The sequence below is a fragment of the Rhinatrema bivittatum genome, chromosome 4 (assembly GCF_901001135.1).
Source record: "Rhinatrema bivittatum chromosome 4, aRhiBiv1.1, whole genome shotgun sequence".
In the NCBI taxonomy this organism is placed as follows: domain Eukaryota; kingdom Metazoa; phylum Chordata; class Amphibia; order Gymnophiona; family Rhinatrematidae; genus Rhinatrema; species Rhinatrema bivittatum.
The window spans coordinates 441,365,297-441,385,749 of record NC_042618.1 but is presented as its reverse complement, the minus strand read 5'-3'; the positions used below and the strand labels follow the sequence as shown (position 1 = coordinate 441,385,749).

General features: G+C 48.6%; 1 protein-coding gene across 1 annotated transcript in view; it reads right to left on the bottom strand.

Annotated features, from left to right (window-relative positions):
• Positions 1–20,453, bottom strand: part of LTA4H (leukotriene A4 hydrolase) — an 88,431-nt gene that overhangs the window by 33,963 nt on the left and 34,015 nt on the right. Inside the window, exons 9-10 of the mRNA XM_029601565.1 lie at positions 19,641–19,664; positions 6,770–6,840 (exon numbers count right to left, since the gene is read on the bottom strand). Coding sequence (XP_029457425.1) covers positions 6,770–6,840; positions 19,641–19,664 — 95 coding nt within the window. The remainder of the gene's footprint in view (positions 1–6,769; positions 6,841–19,640; positions 19,665–20,453) is intronic.

Sequence of the window (20,453 nt, the reverse complement as noted above, 5' to 3'; positions counted from 1 at the left end):
CTGGTAGCCCAGTGTACTTCAAGGCCTGGGGTGCTGTGGTGGTGAGACGCAGGAGACAATGGCTGGCGAAGGATGGCAGTTTGGCAGGCACGGTGGTGTGGCGGGAGCGGTCAGAGGAGGCCAGCCTGCACCAGCAGAAAACGGGAGAGAAAAAGCGGCTAGAGGGTTGCCAGTTTCCTGCCATTTTGAGAAGGAGAGAAATTCTGTGTGGTGGGTACTACCCCTGACAATTTGCATCTGCCTTCCGACACAGGATGAGAGAGAACTGAAGGGCCGAAGTAGTCAATCTGACTGGCCCCTTTCTGGCCTTTACCCACTCCTAAGCTTGTTTAAGCAGCCCATATCTTTATCGCTGAACTGGCTAGGATGTTAAAATTAATTGTAGGAGAGGAGCCGCTATCCATCATTATGGCTCAACAATAAAGCCCCGTGAGCCTGAGCGGTGCACAAGCAGTGCAGCCCTTACAAAGTCTGGCAGCGAGAGTACTCTGGATCAGTGGTTCTCAACCTTTTTTCGGCCGGGACACACCTGACAGATGGTTCTCACATGTGTGACACACTGAACATGTGACCGTCAGGGGGCAAAATGTAAATATACATTCTGCATCCTCAGGAACCCCCTCGACCCCCAAAAATGGGTGCAAAGCAGAACTAGGGCATTACCCATACAACTCGCCATACAAAAAAGATATTCTGGTTCTGATGACATCTCAGTAAAAGCAAAACAAACTCTCTTTACTGGCAGGCACAATACCCCGACCTTATGAAAAGACAATAATTTACTACTACAAATATTTAACCAGGCCTTAAACACTAACACACCTACTATTAGGAAAATGGAGCAAGCCAAGCTGCTATAGATAGAAACCCACTTAGAAACAATTGTAAAACTATACTAATAAATGTTATAAAATAGCTGATGAACAAAATAACATCCAACAATTAAAAACTCATAAAAATGATTACACATTGTCCAAATATCAATAAAATATTTCAAAACAGCAGACACATCCCATAATACCCAATAATTAAAATGGCAGTCAATCAAGAAAAATAAGCTTAAAAAGCCACTTTTACTTACCCTCTCCAGCAACTCTCCTACTCCTTTTCCTTGCAGGCCAAGGCCAAAGGCACTCACCAGAAGCAGCAGTGGCTGCTGAAGCTCTGTCCTCACAGTCCTCTTCCTTAGGGCCCACAACCAGTCACAACCTGTCTCACACAGACCAGTCACCTCCCTAACTAGTATCTCTTCCTCACACACACACCAGTCACCTCCCTGACCAGTCGCTGTCTCTCTCACACAGACACTAGTCACCTCCCTAAATAGTATCTCTTCCTCACACACCAGTCACCTCCCTGACCAGTCACTGTCTCTCTCACACAGACACCAGTCACCTCCCTAACTAGTATCTCTTCCTCACACACACACCAGTCACCTCCCTGACCAGTCACTGTCTCTCTCACACAGACACTAGTCACCTCCCTAACTAGTATCTCTTCCTCACACACACACACCAGTCACCTCCCTGACCAGTCGCTGTCTCTCTCACACAGACCAGTCACCTCCCTGACCAGTCTCTGTCTCTCTTTCACACACACCAATCACTTCACTGACCAATCTCTGTCTTGCTCTCACAGAAACACATCACCTCTGACAGTCTCTCTCTCAATCACACACATGCTCTGTCACTTACATAGAAGCTCTCAATCACACACAAATGCTCTTGCTCCCATTCCACCACACACACACAAAGCTGCCACTCACACACCCAGGCTCCCATTCTACCACACACACACAAAACTGCCACTCATGCACCCACTGTACCACACAAACATACAAAGCTGCCACTCATGCACCCATTGTACCAAACACACACAAAGCTGCCACTCATGCACCCATTGTACCACACACACAAGCTCTCACTCATGCACCCAGGTACCAGTTTACCACATATACACACAAAGCTGCCACTCATGCACCGATTGTACCACGCACACACACAAGCTCTCATTCATGCACTCAGGTACCATTCTACCACACACACACAAAGCTGCCACTCATGCACCCATTCTACCACACACACACACACAGCTGCCATTCATGCACCCAGGCACCCATTCTACCACACACACACTCATGCACCCATTCTACCACACACACACAAAGCTGCCACTCCTGCACCCATTCTACCACACACACAAAGCTGCCACTCCTGCACCCATTCTACCACACACACACAAAGCTGCCACTCCTGCACCCATTCTACCACACACACACACACACAAAGCTGCCACTCATGCACCCATTCTACCACACACACACACACAAAGCTGCCACTCATGCACCCAATCTACCACACACACACACAAAGCTGCCATTCATGCTCCCAGGCACCCATTCTACCACACACACACAAAGCTGCCACTCCTGCACCCATTCTACCACACACACACTCATGCACCCATTCTACCACACACACACAAAGCTGCCACTCCTGCACCCATTCTACCCACACACACAAAGCTGCCACTCCTGCACCCATTCTACCACACACACACACACACACAAAGCTGCTACTCCTGCACCCAATCTACCACACACACAGCTGCTACTCCTGCACCCATTCTACCACACACACACACACAAAGCTGCCACTCCTGCACCCATTCTACCACACACACACAAAGCTGCCACTCCTGCACCCATTCTACCCACACACACACACAAAGCTGCCACTCCTGCACACATTCTACCACACACACACAAAGCTGCCACTCCTGCACCCATTCTACCACACACACACACACACAAAGCTGCCACTCATGCACCCAATCTACCACACACACACACCCACAAGCTCACATGGAGCCTCTTCTCATTGTTTGGCCCAATATGCCTGGCCTCCGCTTATCAGTCGCTGCTGGCCTGACCTCCAGCGGCGTGCAACGTCTCTCCAACCGCCTCCGGCGGTGTGCAGGGTCTTTCTGCTCTTCGTCCCGCCGGCCTGGCCTCTGGCGGTGGCGCACAGATCACTCTTCATTTGCTGGTGGCGGCGCGCAGCGTCTCCATTCTTCGGCCCTGCCGGTGGCGCGCAGCGTCTCCATTCTTCGGCCCCGCCGGTGGCGCGCAGCATCGCTTTCTTCTTCGGCCCCGCCGGTGGCGCGCAGCGTCTCCATTCTTCGGCCCCGCCGGTGGCGCGCAGCGTCTCCATTCTTCGGCCCCCGCCGGTGGCGCGCAGCGTCTCCATTCTTCGGCCCCGCCGGTGGCGCGCAGGATCGCTTCCTTCTTCGGCCCCGCCGGTGGCGCGCAGTGTCTCCATTCTTCGGCCCCGCCGGTGGCGCGCAGCATCGCTTCCTTCTTTGGCCCCGCCGGTGGCGCGCAGTGTCTCCATTCTTCGGCCCCGCCGGTGGCGCGCAGCGTCTCCATTCTTCGGCCCCGCCGGTGGCGCGCAGCGTCTCCATTCTTCGGCCCCGCCGGTGGCGCGCAGGATCGCTTCCTTCTTCGGCCCCGCCGGTGGCGCGCAGTGTCTCCATTCTTCGGCCCCGCCGGCGGCGCGCAGCATCTTTCCACTCTTCAGTCCTGCCCCTGGGGAGAAGGGAAGCACAAGCGGGGCAGTGGGGCACCGGGAGCCGCGACACACCTGCCGGTGCTTGGCGACACACTAGTGTGTCGCGACACACCGGTTGAGAACCGCTGCTCTGGATGGTTATTTTGGTACAGCACAAATTGGACCATAATACGCCAAGACAGAATTGGACAGAAATGCAATACAAAGCCAGAAGAGCAGGGGTGGAAGCAAACTTGAAATGGTAAATACAGACTGAGTATACAGTCTGTATTTGCCATTTACAGTTAGGGATGTGCAGAGGGACACCATATGTTGCATTCGGCCGTATGGCGCCCCAATTCGTTAATATGTCCATTTTGATTCGTTCCTCCACTAAAATTAAATTAACTACAACCTCCCACCCTCCTGACCCCCCCAAGACTTACCAAAACTCCCTGGTGGTCCAGCGGGGGGTCCGGGAGGCATCTCCTGCACTCACACCCTCGGTGCTGGTTTCAAAATGGCGCCGATAGCCTTGACCTACTATGTCACAGGGGCTACCAGTGCCATTGGTCAGCCCCTGTCACATGGCCATTGGCGCCATCTTGTGCTCCTACCATGTGACAGGGGCTGACCAATGGCACCGGTAGCCCCTGTGACATAGTATGGGCAAAGGCTATCGACGCCATTTTGATTACTGGCAGTCAACGGTCCGAGTGCAGGAGGTCGCTCCCGGACCCCTGCTGGGCCACCAGGGACTTTTGGCAAGTCTTGGGGGACCCTCCTGACCCCCACAAGACTTGCCAAAAATCCAGCGGGGGTCCAGGAGCGACTTCCTGCACTCTGGCCGTCGGATGCCAGTCTGTGACATAGTGAGGGCACAGGCGATCGGCGCCATTTTGAGTACTGGCATCCGACGGCCGGAGTGCAGGAGGTCGCTCCCGGACCCCTGCTGGACATTTGGCAAGTCTTGTGGGGGTCAGGAGGGTCCCCCAAGACTTGCCAAAAGTCCCTGGTGGTCCAGCGGGGGTCCGGGAGCAACCTCCTGCACGCGGACTGACGGCTGCCAGTAATCAAAATGGCACCGATAGCCTTTGCCCATACTATGTCACAGGGGCTACTGGTGCCATTGGTCAGCCCCATTGGTGAGCCCCTGTCACATGGTAGGAGCACAAGATGGCGCCGATGGCCATGTGACAGGGGCTGACCAATGGCACCGGTGGCCCCTGTGACATAGTAGGTCAAAGGCTATCAGCGCCATTTTGAAACCAGCACCAAGGGTGTGAGTGCAGGGGATGGCTCACCAGGGAGTTTTGGTAAGTCTTGGGGGGGGGGGGGGGGGGTTGTTTAAATTGGTTTCTTTAGGCGGCCGAATAATTTGGTGAAGATTCGTGGGGAATCGCGATACGTTTCGCTTCCCCACGAACACAACTAATATGGCCACATCCATTGCGGATTGCCAACACATAGGGACTGAATGTACACCCTTATTTACAGTTATCTTCAATAACTTTCAAACAACTGCGTGTGGCGGCATATATGCGTGTATATGGTGTGCACAGTTTAATCATGGTATTTTATAACCCACCTGTATTTTTAAATACATGCATTTTTACCCCCATCATTTGTGCCTGTCTATGCTTAATGTGCGAAGACGTGCGGTGCATTGACACCACGCATATCAATGCATTGGACACGTACTTTTCCTACCTATTTTTAAAATGTACATACGTATATTTTATGTGCCAAAGAAAAATAGGGCTTACTCGTGCACGTCTCGATATATGTGCGCTATGGTTGGCCAATTTTAAAACATTCGTGTGGAAATGAAATTAACCAGTTTATCAACTAGTCCACCAGTTCACCCAGTCTTTCTCCAGGTCACCCAGACCTCCCAGCCAGTCAGTCCTACACAATAATCACTTACGCCACACAACTAGCAGGTGTACTTTCAACTTTTATAAAATACAGAATGGGCAACTAGAGGCTACTTATGTACAAATGAGTGCATTTTCACACGTGTAAAGTTTTGAAAATTCACCCAGTAGAGCACACAGGGGAGGATCTCATCCGGATTGAGAAACTGCAGCTTTCCCCAACAGTGACGCCATTAGCTTTGTTGCTAATTAACTCATGTTTCACTTGCAATAATGAGTCAGAGGTACTAAGCATTTTTTCCTCATACACACAAGATGAGAAAATACCTTTAGTACAGCTGGCCTTCTGTGCAATGAAGGGATCATGAAAAGGAGCGACAGGAGATTAATTTAAAACTTGAGAAAATTCAGGTTCAAATAAAAAAAACAAAAAAACCACAAAACCCGCACATCATAATCACAGCTTCTTCTTTTTAACTGCAGCTTTCTAATGATCTCTACATTTCAGCTGTTCTTGGCCGGGCGGGGGGGCTTCCCAAATTTAAAATAAAAAAGTTAAAACATTTTTTGTAGCCAAGAGGCATTCCGTAGTAGCCACCCTGCAGCAGACAGAGAACCAGCAGGTGATTTTTTTTTCAATCACAGCTCTGCCTCTGCCCGGGCGTCCTATTTCCCACTTCCTCCAGTGCCGAGGCGCTGATCACTGTGTGAGATGAGCAGATGTTGGCAGGAGCCCCGAGCACGCCGGCAAACATTTTACAATGCAGTTTCCTCTGTAGTGGGCAGGGAAGGGGTGTTTCAGGGAATCCCCCCAAGTGGAGAAAAAACAAGAGAGCGCCTTATAAAACCGGAAAAGCAGATGAGTTCTTTCCTTTTTAACCCAAAATATCTTTTGATTTGGGCATGTGAACAGATAAGAGAAAAACCTGGCCCATTATATCAAGCCTGAATAAGCGGATGATTGATCCTCCATGGCCGGCAGCCAAAACGGTGGTAGGGCATGTGATGCTCCCATAGCCAAACTGAGCCACTACCACCGACTCAAACAATGCATGGCATCGCCTGTATATTGAATGTGTCTGATTCCATGGGACTGGATCATGAAAGGCAACAAACAGCCCAGCGTGAAAATCTTGGCAAGTGAGAGTAACAAAAAAAACAATTCCAGTCCCATTACATAAACTATTCCGATGTCTTGCAAGAAACACAATTCTTATAAACCTGAGGAAATGGTAAACGCCCTTTCAGACTGTTCAAGATCAGATCCACCCTGATAATTGCCAGGCACAGGAAAGGAGAAACCGCAAAGAGGATTTAAATTGCATAAGATTAAGTGAGACATACCAAAAATGCTCCCAGGTTTTGTTGGTTACGAGGTTTCCTGTCCAGCTGTGCGCAATCTCATGTGCAATAACCTAAGACAAAAATAAATGCATGAAAAGCCTCTGTCAGTGGGAGTTTAGATTTCTCAGCATAATCTGGTCCACGGCTCTTGCGATGGAAGAATGATTAAAAATCAGTAAAAGCAGATCATAAAAAATGCACAGAAAGACTGCAGTCCCCATCTCCCATGTGCAGGAAGCTGTAATTCTAGCACTAAATCTTTAGTTTTCTACCACAGGTCATCTCAAGTTTACCAAAATCTAAGAGTATCAAAGCCGGGACCTTCCCAAATCCCATCCCGGTGACCCCCACAGCCAGTCGGGGTTTCAAGATATCCTCAGGGCACATGCATGAGATAAATCTGCAGACACAGGGGTAGATTTTCAATCCTGTGTGCGGGCACACATGTGCGCGTGCTACCCGGTGTGCGCACATGTACGCCCGATTTTATAACATGCGAGCGCATGTTATAAAATCGGGGGTCGGCACGCGCAAGGGGGGCACAATTGTGCACCATAAACGCGCCGAACCCGCGCCGAGCCGCGCTGCCTTCCCCCATTCTCTCCCAGGCTGCTCTGAAATTGGAGCGGCCTCGGAGGGAACTTCCCTACCCCCCTACTCCACCTTCCCTTCCCCTCCCCTCCCTCCCCTGCCCTTTCCCCCCTAACTTTTTCTTCATTTTTCTTTTGTTTTAAAACTTACCTCAGCCAACTGCCGGTGCGCGATCCCCGGCACAGCAGAAAATGGCTGCTGTGCCGGGTACCTCTGACCCCTGCCCCGCCTCCCAGACCACCCCTCCCCCTCCCCTTTTTGCAAGCCCCGGGACTTCCATGCGTCCCAGGGCTTTACGCACATTGCCGGGCCTTTTGAAAATGGCAGGACATGACGGCAATGAGGAAGAGAAAAGTGACCTAAGGACTGGAAGCTAACGAAAACCTGACTACCTCAGGAGGCATACGAAGAGTCTTCCTGTCAGACGTGGCACAGCTGTTAACACAGGCACAGGACAGTCCGTCAAAGCACAATCCGACATTGCTCGAGCAACTCCATTTCGTAAAGAAGGAGCTGGGTATCGAGGAAGAGGCCGAGCAAGCACCAGAGAGAATTCTTTCAGCTGCGTCTCTCTCTATCTCTCCTTGGAACCGAAGACAGAGGAGACGTGTGCACCTCCGTGGTGCACACAACAAATGCAGCAGTACTCGGAGCCAGACTGGGATATTTTAAGGAAGGAGAAGAACATTTGGATTCTGTACCACCAGACAACCATGGAGACACAGACCTTCTCTGGAAACTAAAGATTCCTGTATGTTTTTAAACTCAGTACTATAGTACGATTTAATAAAAAACTGCAATAATTCTGGATCGGCCCAATGGATCAGGCGGTAAGTACCGCACACTGCTATGTGGAAAGTCCCTGCTTCGATCACACCTCACCAAGTTGGGTCTTCCGCTTTCCAGGCGGGCTGGGGCTGGAGATGCTGTGGAGGCAGCGTTCACAGCCTCCCCCGCAGGGGAGAAAGGGAGTCCTAGCCATTGCTTAAGGGTAATACCTGATGGCTGGCACAGAGTGCATTATTTCAGGGTTTCGGAAGGAGCCCTAGTGCATGCCCCCTGACCCAGGATTGTCATTGCAATGACCAGGCTAGGTATGTTGGAGCTGCCAATGAAGGCTCCTTTATAGGCTTTTGACACATTGATCCATCAGATCCTCCTTTATAGACATATGGAGAATGGCATTTCTGGCTCAGGGTTGAGTTGGTTTCGATCGCACTTTTCTGGCCATTCACATTGAAAGACGGGGACTCTTACTACTGTAGTGAGACTGGCTCAGCCTACGGGGTGGGCCCTATGGGCCCTCACTAACAGCTGATGGAGCAACATAGGAGAGAAACTGAGTAGGAGCTTCATCTATACCAACTCTTTCCCCTTGGGCTGAGCTCTTGGGTTCTGGCAGGAATTAGGCAAGAGTCTCTGTGGCAGCGACGTAGGCGTTGATCCAAGGCCAGGCTAGGGTCAGAGGCAGGCAGCAAATAAGAATGGTCAGTGTTCAGGCAGAGGTCAGATCCAGAAGTCAATCCGAGGGGAGACAAGGCAAGGACCAGAAACAGGAAGAACAAAAACAGCAGCAACACACACTGTACAAGCCATGTAGAAGACCCATTGCTGAGGCAAAGTGGAGGCATCAGAGAGGCCCTTGTAAAGGGCTCGAGGTAGTGAGATCATCAGAGGGCGCCACGGCCTATTCCCACTGCAGGCCCTTTAAATCTGCTGATGCCAGGCTCTGGAGCTGGTGGCTGTGGCAGCGCTCTATGCAGGAGAGGGGCCCATATGGCCGGTGGCATTGGGGTGAGTGTGGCAGCTTGTGGGGACATCCTGCAAGCTGCCTAACGTAACACACAGCAAGTTTGAGTTGGTGGTAGCTGTCATAGATGGTATGTACCAGTGTTCCACAGGGTTCAACCCTGTCAGCAGTCTACGTGCCTCCATTGTGCAAGCTGCTCGCCGGGCTCTCTGTGGGATACGGTTACAGGCTGATGATATTCCGTTTTTTATCCCTGTTTATTCTTCAAGGACTGAAACTGCTACGGCTGTCTATCTGTTTGTCAGCAATAAAACAGTGGCTCAGTCATAACAAATTGTCTTTATATCTCTCAAAATCTGAACTGATTGTTCTTCAGCTTTCCTATAGTGGGTATATTCCATATTCGCTAAAGGTTGAAGATATTGATATTCCAATTGTTGCCCAAGTGAGAAGTTTAGGCATGTTAGTTGACAGTGATTTGTCCTTCTGACCACAGATTAAGGTGGCACTGAACATATGCTTGTCATACAGGATCAGATCAAAGGTCCATCCAGCCCAGTATCCTGTTTCCAACAGTGGCCAATCCAGGTCACAAGTACCTGGCAGGATCCCATGAGGTAGAAAGATTCCATGCTACTTATCCCAGGGACAAGAAATAGATTTCTGCAACTCCACCTTAATAATGGTTTATGGAATTTTCCTCCAGGAAATTGTCCAAACCTTTTTTTTTTCAATTTTATTTTTATGCAATTTCAAAAATTAAAGATACAAGAATGCCTTGTACAGAAATGTGAGGCATTGAAAATTTATACAGAGTATAATAATCCTTACACATTCTTACACATTTATACAGAGTATAATAATCCTTACACATATAGCAAAAAAGGAAAAGGAAAAATGATAGCCTCATTATTTAGTATAAGAAAAAGGGAGGGAGACAATAGGAAAAAAAAAACAAAAAACAAACAAAGGTTTGGATAAGTTCTTGGAGGAGAAGTCCATTAACTGCTATTAATCAAGTTTACTTAGGGAATAGCCACTGCTATTAATTGCATCAGTAGTATGGGATCTTCTTAGTGTTTGGGTACTTGCCAGGTTCTTATGGCCTGGATTGGCCACTGTTGGAAACAGGATGCTGGGCTTGATGGACCCTTGGTCTGACCCAGCATGGCAATTTCTTATGTTCTTATATTCTTAAAGGGCGAATTTTACCAAGAAATAATGAAAAAAGCAGGCTGAGATAACGCCAAATATGCTTTATGCCAGGACAGATATGACTAAAGCGAGGGTGAATCTAGAAACACTCGCAGTTGGGATGGCTCAAAAAAACATAATCTGAATTGGAATATCTGATGGAACATTTGCAGGGATAACGCAACAGGAATTGACTTCCCTTAGCGAGTACTTCAGCTCGCAGTGAGAGAAGTTTTACGCCGGAGCTGAGTATTCTTTGAAAGGTCAGGAAAAGTCCAAACCTTTCGGCCATAAAACAAAAGGATCTATTACAGAAGAAAAACCGTAGTACATTATTACGATAAAGTAGGAAAGGCAAATGTTACAAGCAGAGTGCCATGAAGAGATCTCTCAATTGTTTGGGAATTTTCCAGGAAATTACCGTATTTCCACGCATATAACCCGCGGGTAATGTGCGTTTTTACCTACCCCGCATGCCCCCCGCGGGGTATAAACGTGGGCGGGTTATCCAGAAAAAATTTTACAACCAATAAAGTTTCCCGACTCTGAATAGGCTGCAGCTGAGAGGAGTCCGTCCTATCCCTGCGCCCGGCCGCTTCCTGATTGGTCGCGTGTTAAATCTAGGCCGCAGGCGGGTGGGCGCTTGTTCCAGGCGGCGGCGGCGGGGGCGGGTGGACGCGCGTTAGTTCGAGACGGCCGGCGGGTGGTCGCGTGTTAAATCTAGGCCGGGTCGCACAGGCGCGCATTCATTCACTGCCGGTGGGGGCAGCCCCCACCGGCAGTGAATGAATGCGCGCCGAAAGCAGCTTGTTCCAGGCGGCGGTGGCGGGTGGACGCGCGTTAGTTCGAGGCGGGTGGTCGCGTGTTAAATCTAGGCCGGGTCGCTCAAGGCAATCTAGGCCGGGTCGCTCAAGGCAGTCACATGCCGTGACGTCACGGCATGTGACTGCCTTGAGCATCGAATCGCAGGGGTCGCATTCATTCACTGCCGGTGGGGGCTGGGGCAGCCCCCACCGGCAGTGAATGAATTCATTCATCCAGGCGGAGGAGCCGGCTGCTTTCAGCTGCCGCTGCCGGCTGCTTTCGGCGCTCAAGGCAAGTAGCGGCGAAAGCAGCCGGCTCCTCCGCCTGGATGAATGAATGCGACCCCTACGATTCGATGCTCAAGGCAGTCACATGCCGTGACGTCACGGCATGTGACTGCCTTGAGCGACCCGGCCTAGATTGCCTTGAGCGACCCGGCCTAGATTTAACACGCGACCACCCGCCTCGAACTAACGCGCGTCCACCCGCCACCGCCGCCTGGAACAAGCTGCTTTCGGCGCGCATTCATTCACTGCCGGTGGGGGCTGCCCCCACCGGCAGTGAATGAATGCGCGCCTGTGCGACCCGGCCTAGATTTAACACGCGACCACCCGCCGGCCGTCTCGAACTAACGCGCGTCCACCCGCCCCCGCCGCCGCCGCCTGGAACAAGCGCCCACCCGCCCGCGGCCTAGATTTAACACGCGACCACCCGGCTCCCGCCGCCCGCCTGGACCCACGCGGCCCTCCGACAGGTATTTAAAAATTTATTTTTTTTTTGAATTGCGGGTTATATGAGGAGGCGGGGTATATTAAAACTTTTTTTCATAAATCTTGAAAACCTGCGGGTTATGTGTGTGGGCGGGTTATATACGTGGGCGGGTTATTGTCGTGGAAATACGGTAGTCAAATCTTGTAAATTATCAGGTGGCAAATTATTTCCATTAACTTCTTGAGGCACAGCTTGAGGCAGGAAAAAAGCCTTAGTTATTATAGGCATAGCTGATTCAGGAATTTTAAGAATTGAAGAAACATAATTATGAAACAGTTCCGCCGGAGAAATCTTCTTGATTATAGGGAAGTTAAGAATCCTTAAATTCAGGGAGGATAATGCATTTTCCATAGTCTCAATTTTCTTTGAGGATACAAAATCTGATTGAACTAACTGATGTTGAATCTTCTCAAGAGAAGAAACACTAGTGTCTAAGGATGAAAGCTTATTATCTTGAGAGGAGACTAAGTTAGAATTATGTATTAAACGATTATTAACATCCATTACAACTGCTGTTAAAGATGTTATGGAGGATTCCAGAGTCACCAATGTGTTCTATGAGACATCCAATGCAGTGGTTCTCAACCTTTTTTCTGTCGGGACACACCTGACAGATGGTTCTCACATGCATGACACATTGACCCATGATCGTCACGGGGCTAGATGTAAAAGTACAGTTTGCATCCACGGGAACCTCCCTGACCCACAATAATGGATGTAAAGCAGAATTATGACATTCCCCATACAACTCACTCTACAAAAAAGATATTCTGGTTCTGGTGTCATCTCAGTAACAGCAACTCAAACTCTTTCTACTTCCAGGCTCAATAGCCCTACTTATGAAAAGACAGCAGTTTACCACCAATGCATGTCCTCTTGAGAAAACACAACAAATAAGACTGATACAAACGCTTACATGCTAGTAAAATATCTCATCTCGGTAACAGACACAGAACCGACTTAACATACTCCCAGGATCTGTAGTAATGCACATAAACGAATCCGCACACAGTTACACCTGTATTATGAAATACACTCAAACAGGAGCAACCCTATCTATGAAAAGGCAACACTGCAAATATTAAATCAGGCCCTAAACACCAATACACCTCCTATTAGGATAACAGAACTAGCCAAGCAGCTATAGATCCCAACACAGAAATAATTGTAAAACTATACTAATAAGCAGAATAAATGTTTCAAAACAGCTATGAACAGAACATCCAACAATTAAAAACTCATAAAAACTATTAAAAATTCTCCAAACACCAATAAAATATTTCAAAAAAGCAGACATCACATAATTTTAAATAATTAAAATGGCAGTCAATCAAGAAAAATAAACTTAAAAAGCCACCTCTATTTACCCCCTCCAGCAGCTCTCCTACTCCTCTTCCATGCAGGCCGTAGAACACACACAAAGCAGCAGTAGAAGCTAAGCTCTATACTCATGGTCCTCTTCCTTAGTGCCCATGTCTCTCACACACACACACACACACCAGTCACCTTCCTGAACAGTTTCTCTCATGCCATATACACACACAGGCTTCCCACTCCCATGTTCTACTTACATATACGGGCTTCTCACTCTCATAATCACTTTCTCTGTCTCACACACACACACACACACTCTCTCTCACACCAGTCTCTCACTCCCATGCTTGTTCTCTCCACATGCACAGGCTTCTTATTCCCATAATCACTTTCTTTCTTTCTCTCTCACACTCACACTCACACAAACACACACCAGTCACCTGATCTCTCTCATGCATACACACACATATACAGGCTTCCCACTCCCATGTTCTCTTTCAGATACACAGGTTTCTCACTCCCATGCTGTGTCTCACACACACCCAGTTTTCTCACTCCCATGCTCACTCTTCACATGCACAGGCTTCTCATTCCCATAATCACTTTCTTTCTGTTACACACACACCAATCTCTCTTATTTCCACGCGCACAGGCTTCTCATTCCCTGAATCACACTCTTTCTCTCACATTCACACACACCAGTCTCTTTCTCTCATACACACTGTCACCTTACCAACCAGTCTCTCTCTCATGCATGCACACACACAGGCTTCTCACTCCCATGCTTTCTTTCACACACACCCCCACAACACCAGGCTTCTTACTCCCATGCTTTCTCACATACCCAGATTTCTCACTTCCATGCTTTTTCTCTCTCTCTCACACACACATACACACATCAGTCACCTCCGTGACCAATGTCTCACACTCTCACATACACATCAGTCATCTCCCTGAGCAGTCACTTTCATTGTCTCTCACATATACATATACACACACACACACACATCAGGTCTCTGACTAGTTTCTCTCAATCACACTCATGCTCTCAATCAAATACATTCTCTCACTTACACACAGGTTGGCTGGCTGCTTCTCTCTTTCTCTCACTCACTTCCTCTGCCCCCTACCCCCCCCCCCCCCCCCGAGCACAAATGGTAGCTGCAGCAGCCTCCTCCTCCAGCCTCCGCAGGCCAAGAAAGAAGAATCCCATCGGCCGCGGCAGGCTCATGCTGCTATCTCCTTTCCCGATTACCGGCTGCTTCGATTGCTCGGGGGCCGATGCTGCTGCCGCCGGTGCTACTTTTCCACGTGGCACGGCTCTTTCTCCTTCCCGCGCACCGCACTGTGTATCACTTCCTGTTCTGGGTCACGGGGGGGGGGGGGGGGGCAGGCGCAGGAAGAAGAAAAGGCCAGCCGCAGGTGCCACAGCTTCTTTTAGCATCGCTGCCATTCCCACTGGGCTTGAACGTGCTGATAGCCCGGCGGCAACGGCAGCAGGGAAGGAAGAGCAGCGGGAGAGACCGGGAGCACGCAACACACCTGCTGGTGCTTGGCGACACACCGGTTGAGAATCGCTGATCCAATGTAACTTCAGAAGGTTTTGAAAGTCCAAGTTTACCAACCTGAGTGCTCTTCGGCTCACCACAGCTCTAAAGTACCTTCTCGTCATTACAGCTTGGAGAGGCCAAGGTCAGGGCCAAAAAAGGGAGCAACCGCTCCATCTGCCTCACAAACAGGGGGCTCCTTCTCGGTAGTTGCTAATGTCGCACTCAGAGGGTAAGGCTGAGAAATCCCCCCCTCCTCCATAATCGTGTGGAACAGAGTCGAAGCTCCTTGAGCCCCTGTTATGGAGGACAAAGATCCTGGCGCAGTTGACAATCTATGACAGGGAGGAATTGGTGTAGCTGGCACTCCCGGGTGAGAGAGATCTCTTCGGCCTGCAGAGGTGAGTTACGCCCATCAACTACCTCTGAAGCGGCCATCACAACGGGAATACAGGTTGGCGTTGCACCAAAAAACTCCTCAATCTGAGGTTGAACAGAGGCAGGAGAGGGAGAATTAGTGATATTCTCCCTTAACCTGGCTTTGCGCTTTGTGTGAGGCATCTGAGCAAAGGTAATCCAGTACAGATAGTGCGCATCTCTGCAGGTGGCCATCTTGTCTCCCCCAAACATTTTTTAAATGCAGCTACACTAATAGCTTTCACCACATCCTTTGACAACGAATTCCAGAGCCTAATTATGCATTAAATTAAAAAATATTTTCTATTAGTTTTAAATGTACAACTTAGTAACTTCATTTTGTGTCCCCCTAGTTGTAAAGAATCATTCATGTTTACTTGTTCCACGCCACTCATTTTATAGACCTCTATCATACCTCCCCTCAGCTGTCTCTTCTCCAAACTGAAGAGCCCTAACCTCTTTAGCCTTTCCTCAGAGGGGAATCGTTCCATCCCTTTTATCAGTTTGATCGCCTTTCTCTGTACCTTTTGTAATTCTGCTATATCTTTTTTGTGATGTGGTGACAGGAACTGCACCTGATACTCAAGATGAGGTCGCACAGCGATACCGAGGCATTATGATATTCTCCGTTTTATTCTCCATTCCTTTCCTAATTCCTAACATTCTATTTGCTTTCTTGGCTGCTGCTGCACACTGAATTGAAGATTTCAACATATTATCAACAATTAAACCTAGATCCCTTTTCTGAATGGTGACTCCTAATGTGAAACTTTGCATTGTACAGCTATAATTTGGGTTAGGTCCTGTCCTGGGGAAGCACGCACCTGCAGCTGGCCGGCATATGTAATTTTCTTCTGCTCCAAAGGAGCAGATAAGTTCTAAAACAAAAAAAATGAGGGGAGATAGGTAGGGGTTAGGGGTCGGGGAGGAGAGGGGAAAAGGTAGGAAGGTTAGGTAGGGGTATAGGGAAGTTCCCTCCCAGTCCGCTCCTTAATTAGAGTGGACTGCAAGGAAACTGGGGGAGGCTGGATTGCGCATGCACGAGTTTTAAAATCGACCCCCATGTGTACTAAGATCTTTAAGTCACATTTATTCAAGCTGGTCTCTTTGTAAGTTATAGTTCCAGCAGCACTAATGTGAGTATGTCTGTGTTGATATAATGAAGTGTTTTCTATTTTTTAGCTTTATGTTTTGTTTGTGACATGTTACCTTTTATGAGTGTTTATTTCGTATGTCACCTAGGGCATTTCTATACGGTGACAAATAAATACGGAAATAAATAAATAAATGGTACCAGCCCTAGTTCTGACTAAACTAGCAAGAGGAATCTTCTGGGTCAAATCATCCCCCCCCCCCAGGAAAAAAAAAAACCCCTGCAATAATTTCCTTTCATTTATTTACACTTTTTACCACTTCTAGCCACTATCCAAAGCGATTCGTAACGTACATAGTAACATAGAAATGATGGCAGAAAAAGACCAAATGGTCCTTCCAGTCTGCCCAGCCAGTTTCCCTAGGTAGCAACTGCTGCTCTGTGCAGATATCCCAAGCTTTATGATAACCCACAAATGTTTCAGTTAGTAACATTTTTTACTGGGTGATGAGATTTTCTTGCTTTTTCCCTTATGCCTGAGTATCAGTACCCCCAGCCCATGGAAGTCGGGGCCCTCGGTTGTCTTCTGAATTCAAATCCTCCTTCCCCCACCTGCCGTGAAAGTGGGGAGCAAAGTTGCAGTTGCTTTAAAAGCATCAAATATAAAGGTTAAGGGTAGTAATCTCCATGCCTTCTGCTAAGGGTGCAAGTTATCCCCCTGCAGTACTCCAGGAGAGGCCTCACCAAGGATCTGTACAAGGGCACCATCACCTCCTTTTTCTTACTGGTTATTCCTCTAAACAGTCCAGTTATAACATTATACGCAATCAAAATGCATCATCCTCACCCATTCAACCCAATCCCTCCCCTATGTAATACATAAAATACCACAGTAAAATCACCCTATTATCCTGTCAGTTTAAACCAACAGCAGCCTTTTCCATATCCATGGATAAATATCCAGAGCAATCCGATTTCATAGCCTCTGTTGAATATACATGTACATTTACTCGCATACTTTCTGTTAAATCTATAACTCTAGTATTCTTTCAAGATGTGTGCTGATATTTTACTGCACAATTCACATTGGGCTAGATTTTAATACCTACGTGTGGGCGTAGATTTGTGCGCGCAACCCGGCGCGCACAAATCTACGCCCGATTTTATAACATGCGCGCGCAGTCGCGTGCATGTTATAAAATCCGGGATCGGCGCGCACAAGGGGGTGCACACTTGTGCATCTTGCGCGTGCCCAGCCCTAGGGGAGCCCCGATGACTTTCCCTGTTCCCTCAGAGGCCGCTCCGAAATCGCAGCGGCCTCTGAGGGAACTTTCCTTCCACCCCCCACCTTCCCCTCCCTAACTCGCCCCCCAGCCCTACCTAACCCCCCCCAACCTTTATTCCATAAATTGCGTCTGCCTCTGGGAAGGCGTAGGTTGCGTGCGCCGGCGCGTGATACCCCAGCACGGCAGCTGTGCCGCAGGCCTTGGTCCCGACCCCCGCATCACCCCTTTCACAAAGCCCCGGGACATACGCACGTCCCGGGGCTTGCGCGCATCGTCGGGCATATGCAAAATAGGCTCAGCGCGTGTAGGGCTTTTAAAATCTGCCCCATTACGTGCAAATGACTATAAAACACAACATACATCCCATATAGAAGCAGCTTATGCTGTAATATAATAGCAGCTTAGACCTGTATAGTGTCTGCCTTCCATACCAGTGCCAACCACCCTCTATCCCTGAAGCCAAGCAGGACTGGCCAGCATGTGGAAGAGAAGGGTAAAACCTCTATCTGGTCTGTTTGTATTAGTACATATAACCGCGCATGGAGTCAATGTGTATCTCCCTGCCAAAATTACTGCGTAAGCTCACTCCAATCAGTTCTAGTCTACATAACCCACTGGTGTAGTCACCAATTCAAGATGAGGTACCCACTGCACCAGGGCATTTCTTAACCCTTGTTTTCAAGACCTTGGTTTCTGATCAGCTCTTTTTCATCTTATTTTCGGACCATCTACTCAGTTTTTTTTTTTCCTCTTAGCTTTTAATGGATAATTTAAAAAGAGGCTGTGAAAATCAACTGGAGGGTGAGGTGGGGGCTGAGCAGGGAAAAGTACCTGTGAAACACAATTTCACATGTCCTTCCCCTCCCTCACACTATGTACCGGTAAGCATTCTGGGAGGGCAGAGGGAAGCTGAGTTGAGGACAGGGAAAGCATTTCTGTGCATGCTTTCAGTTTTCAGAAGTGAATGCAGCGAGTTACAGCTGCTCCTGCTCATACGTCCATGCGTGCACTGGCACGGCCAGGGAATTCTCAAAAAATGCACTTACGCACGCAGTGAAAAATTCTGACTACAGTCTGTGAGTATTGATGCCCGCAGACATCAGCCCTAAGCCGGCTGATGAAAATTACCCTCCCTAAAAATTAAAAGACAGAGGGCGATTTTAAAAGCATTGCTCACGCTAAAATGCCCACATACGCATGTCTGTGAGCCACGTGACAGGCAGGTGAATTTAATAGCTGCAATTTACATATGTATATACCCATGCGCATGCCAAAAATAAGGGGACGGGGCTTACACTTATGCACATAAATCCATATTTTAAAACAGGAGGCCGCAGTGTGCATCACTTTGTTAGCTGCATAACTTTACTGCTGCTTCTGAGGAGGAGCAAGTCTGCATTTTAGGGCTTACAGGACAGAGTGGGGGGTATGATTCAACTGGAGGGGGGGCGTGCAGGATCAAGAACCAGAGGGGACTGGAAGACCTCGAATCTGACTGGGCAAACTGGTGAGCTACTTGGAAAAACCGGGCATGTCCCTCGTGCATGTTCAAAATCTGCTTACATACGTGCATTAAAGCCGGCAAAGTCCTGTGGCAGATACGCGAAGTAGGTATGCTCGAGTAACCTTAAACTTAGGAGCATACTTATATGCGGTAGGTGCATTTTAAACCATAACGTGCAAGTACGCGCACGATTTAAAAGCACGGCGTATCTCTGCGCGGGCACCGTGTTTAAATTAGCCTGAGAAGACAAGCCCAAGAAGAGCATAGAAAGGACCATCTGAAGGCAGTTCTTCAAACTGAAATAAGAAAGGAGCTGCCCAGCTTTCCTGCTCCCTGTCAGCAGGCTGCGCACAAGTCGTCAGCAGGAGGGCGATACAGCAGGTGGCACTTGGATGCTGTGTTTCCAAGGAACAAGGCACAAAAAAAAATCTCCTCGTGGTGATGCTGGGTCCCTGTGCCACCCTCTCCCCCTCTGCCTAGTTAAGGAGCAGGAGAACAGAGAGCAAAGATGCCCTTGACAGGCAGGTGAGTAATTTTGTTTCAGGGTATGAGAAAAAAAAAAAAAAAAAAAGAGAAACGTGTCTAAAATAATATACTTACATTTGACAGCGATCTGTCACCCGCCTAGGACATAAAAACAAAACAAAAAAAAATACAGTAAAGATTAGGTAAAACATTTGTAGTTTAAGTTCAGAAATGATAAAAGCCGGACTTCCATAAGTTCTTGGTGCAATTAAAGGTGGGACTGTAACAGAAACAATCGCAAAAGCATGCAAACAATCCGATGCTGTTAGTGAGTGCCAGGAAGAGAGAGTCTGCCACTGGAAGGGTAACCACAGCCAGCTGGAAGCTTCCTGGACTGTCAGCGCTGTGAAAAAAGCAAACTAAATCCCAGGCACCTTAATTGATGCATTCATCACTTTCTGCTCGTTCGAGACAGACCACGTTAAGGACTTTTCTAGGACGTTTACTGGTCGCAAGTCAACATCCCATTAGTGCACATAAGGAACGCTTTTGCAAGTTCTTTTCAGACACAATTATTGGCATGCGGTGGGGGGAAAAAAAAAAAAAGAAGGAAGAATTGCAGAGCAATTAGGACCAGGGCTTTATTTTCTTAAAAAAACAACAACAAAAAAAACTATGGTCCAACCACTACCACTGGGGCTGAGCCGGGTCAGGCCAGGAGGTGCCTCCACCACCCCCACCCCTCCCCGCTAGGGCTCAGTCGTTCCAGGCCCTGCACCCCGCTAAGGTCAGCCCTGTCCCAGGACACAGTTCCAGTCCAAAGCTAAAGTGACAATAAGTGCTTTCATGCATAAGTTCTTGGCCTCAATACAGAGGAATTCCATTTTGCAAACTTAATTTAGGAGGAGAAAGTGCAGTGACGTTGGGTGAGTTGAGAAACTCTAGTGG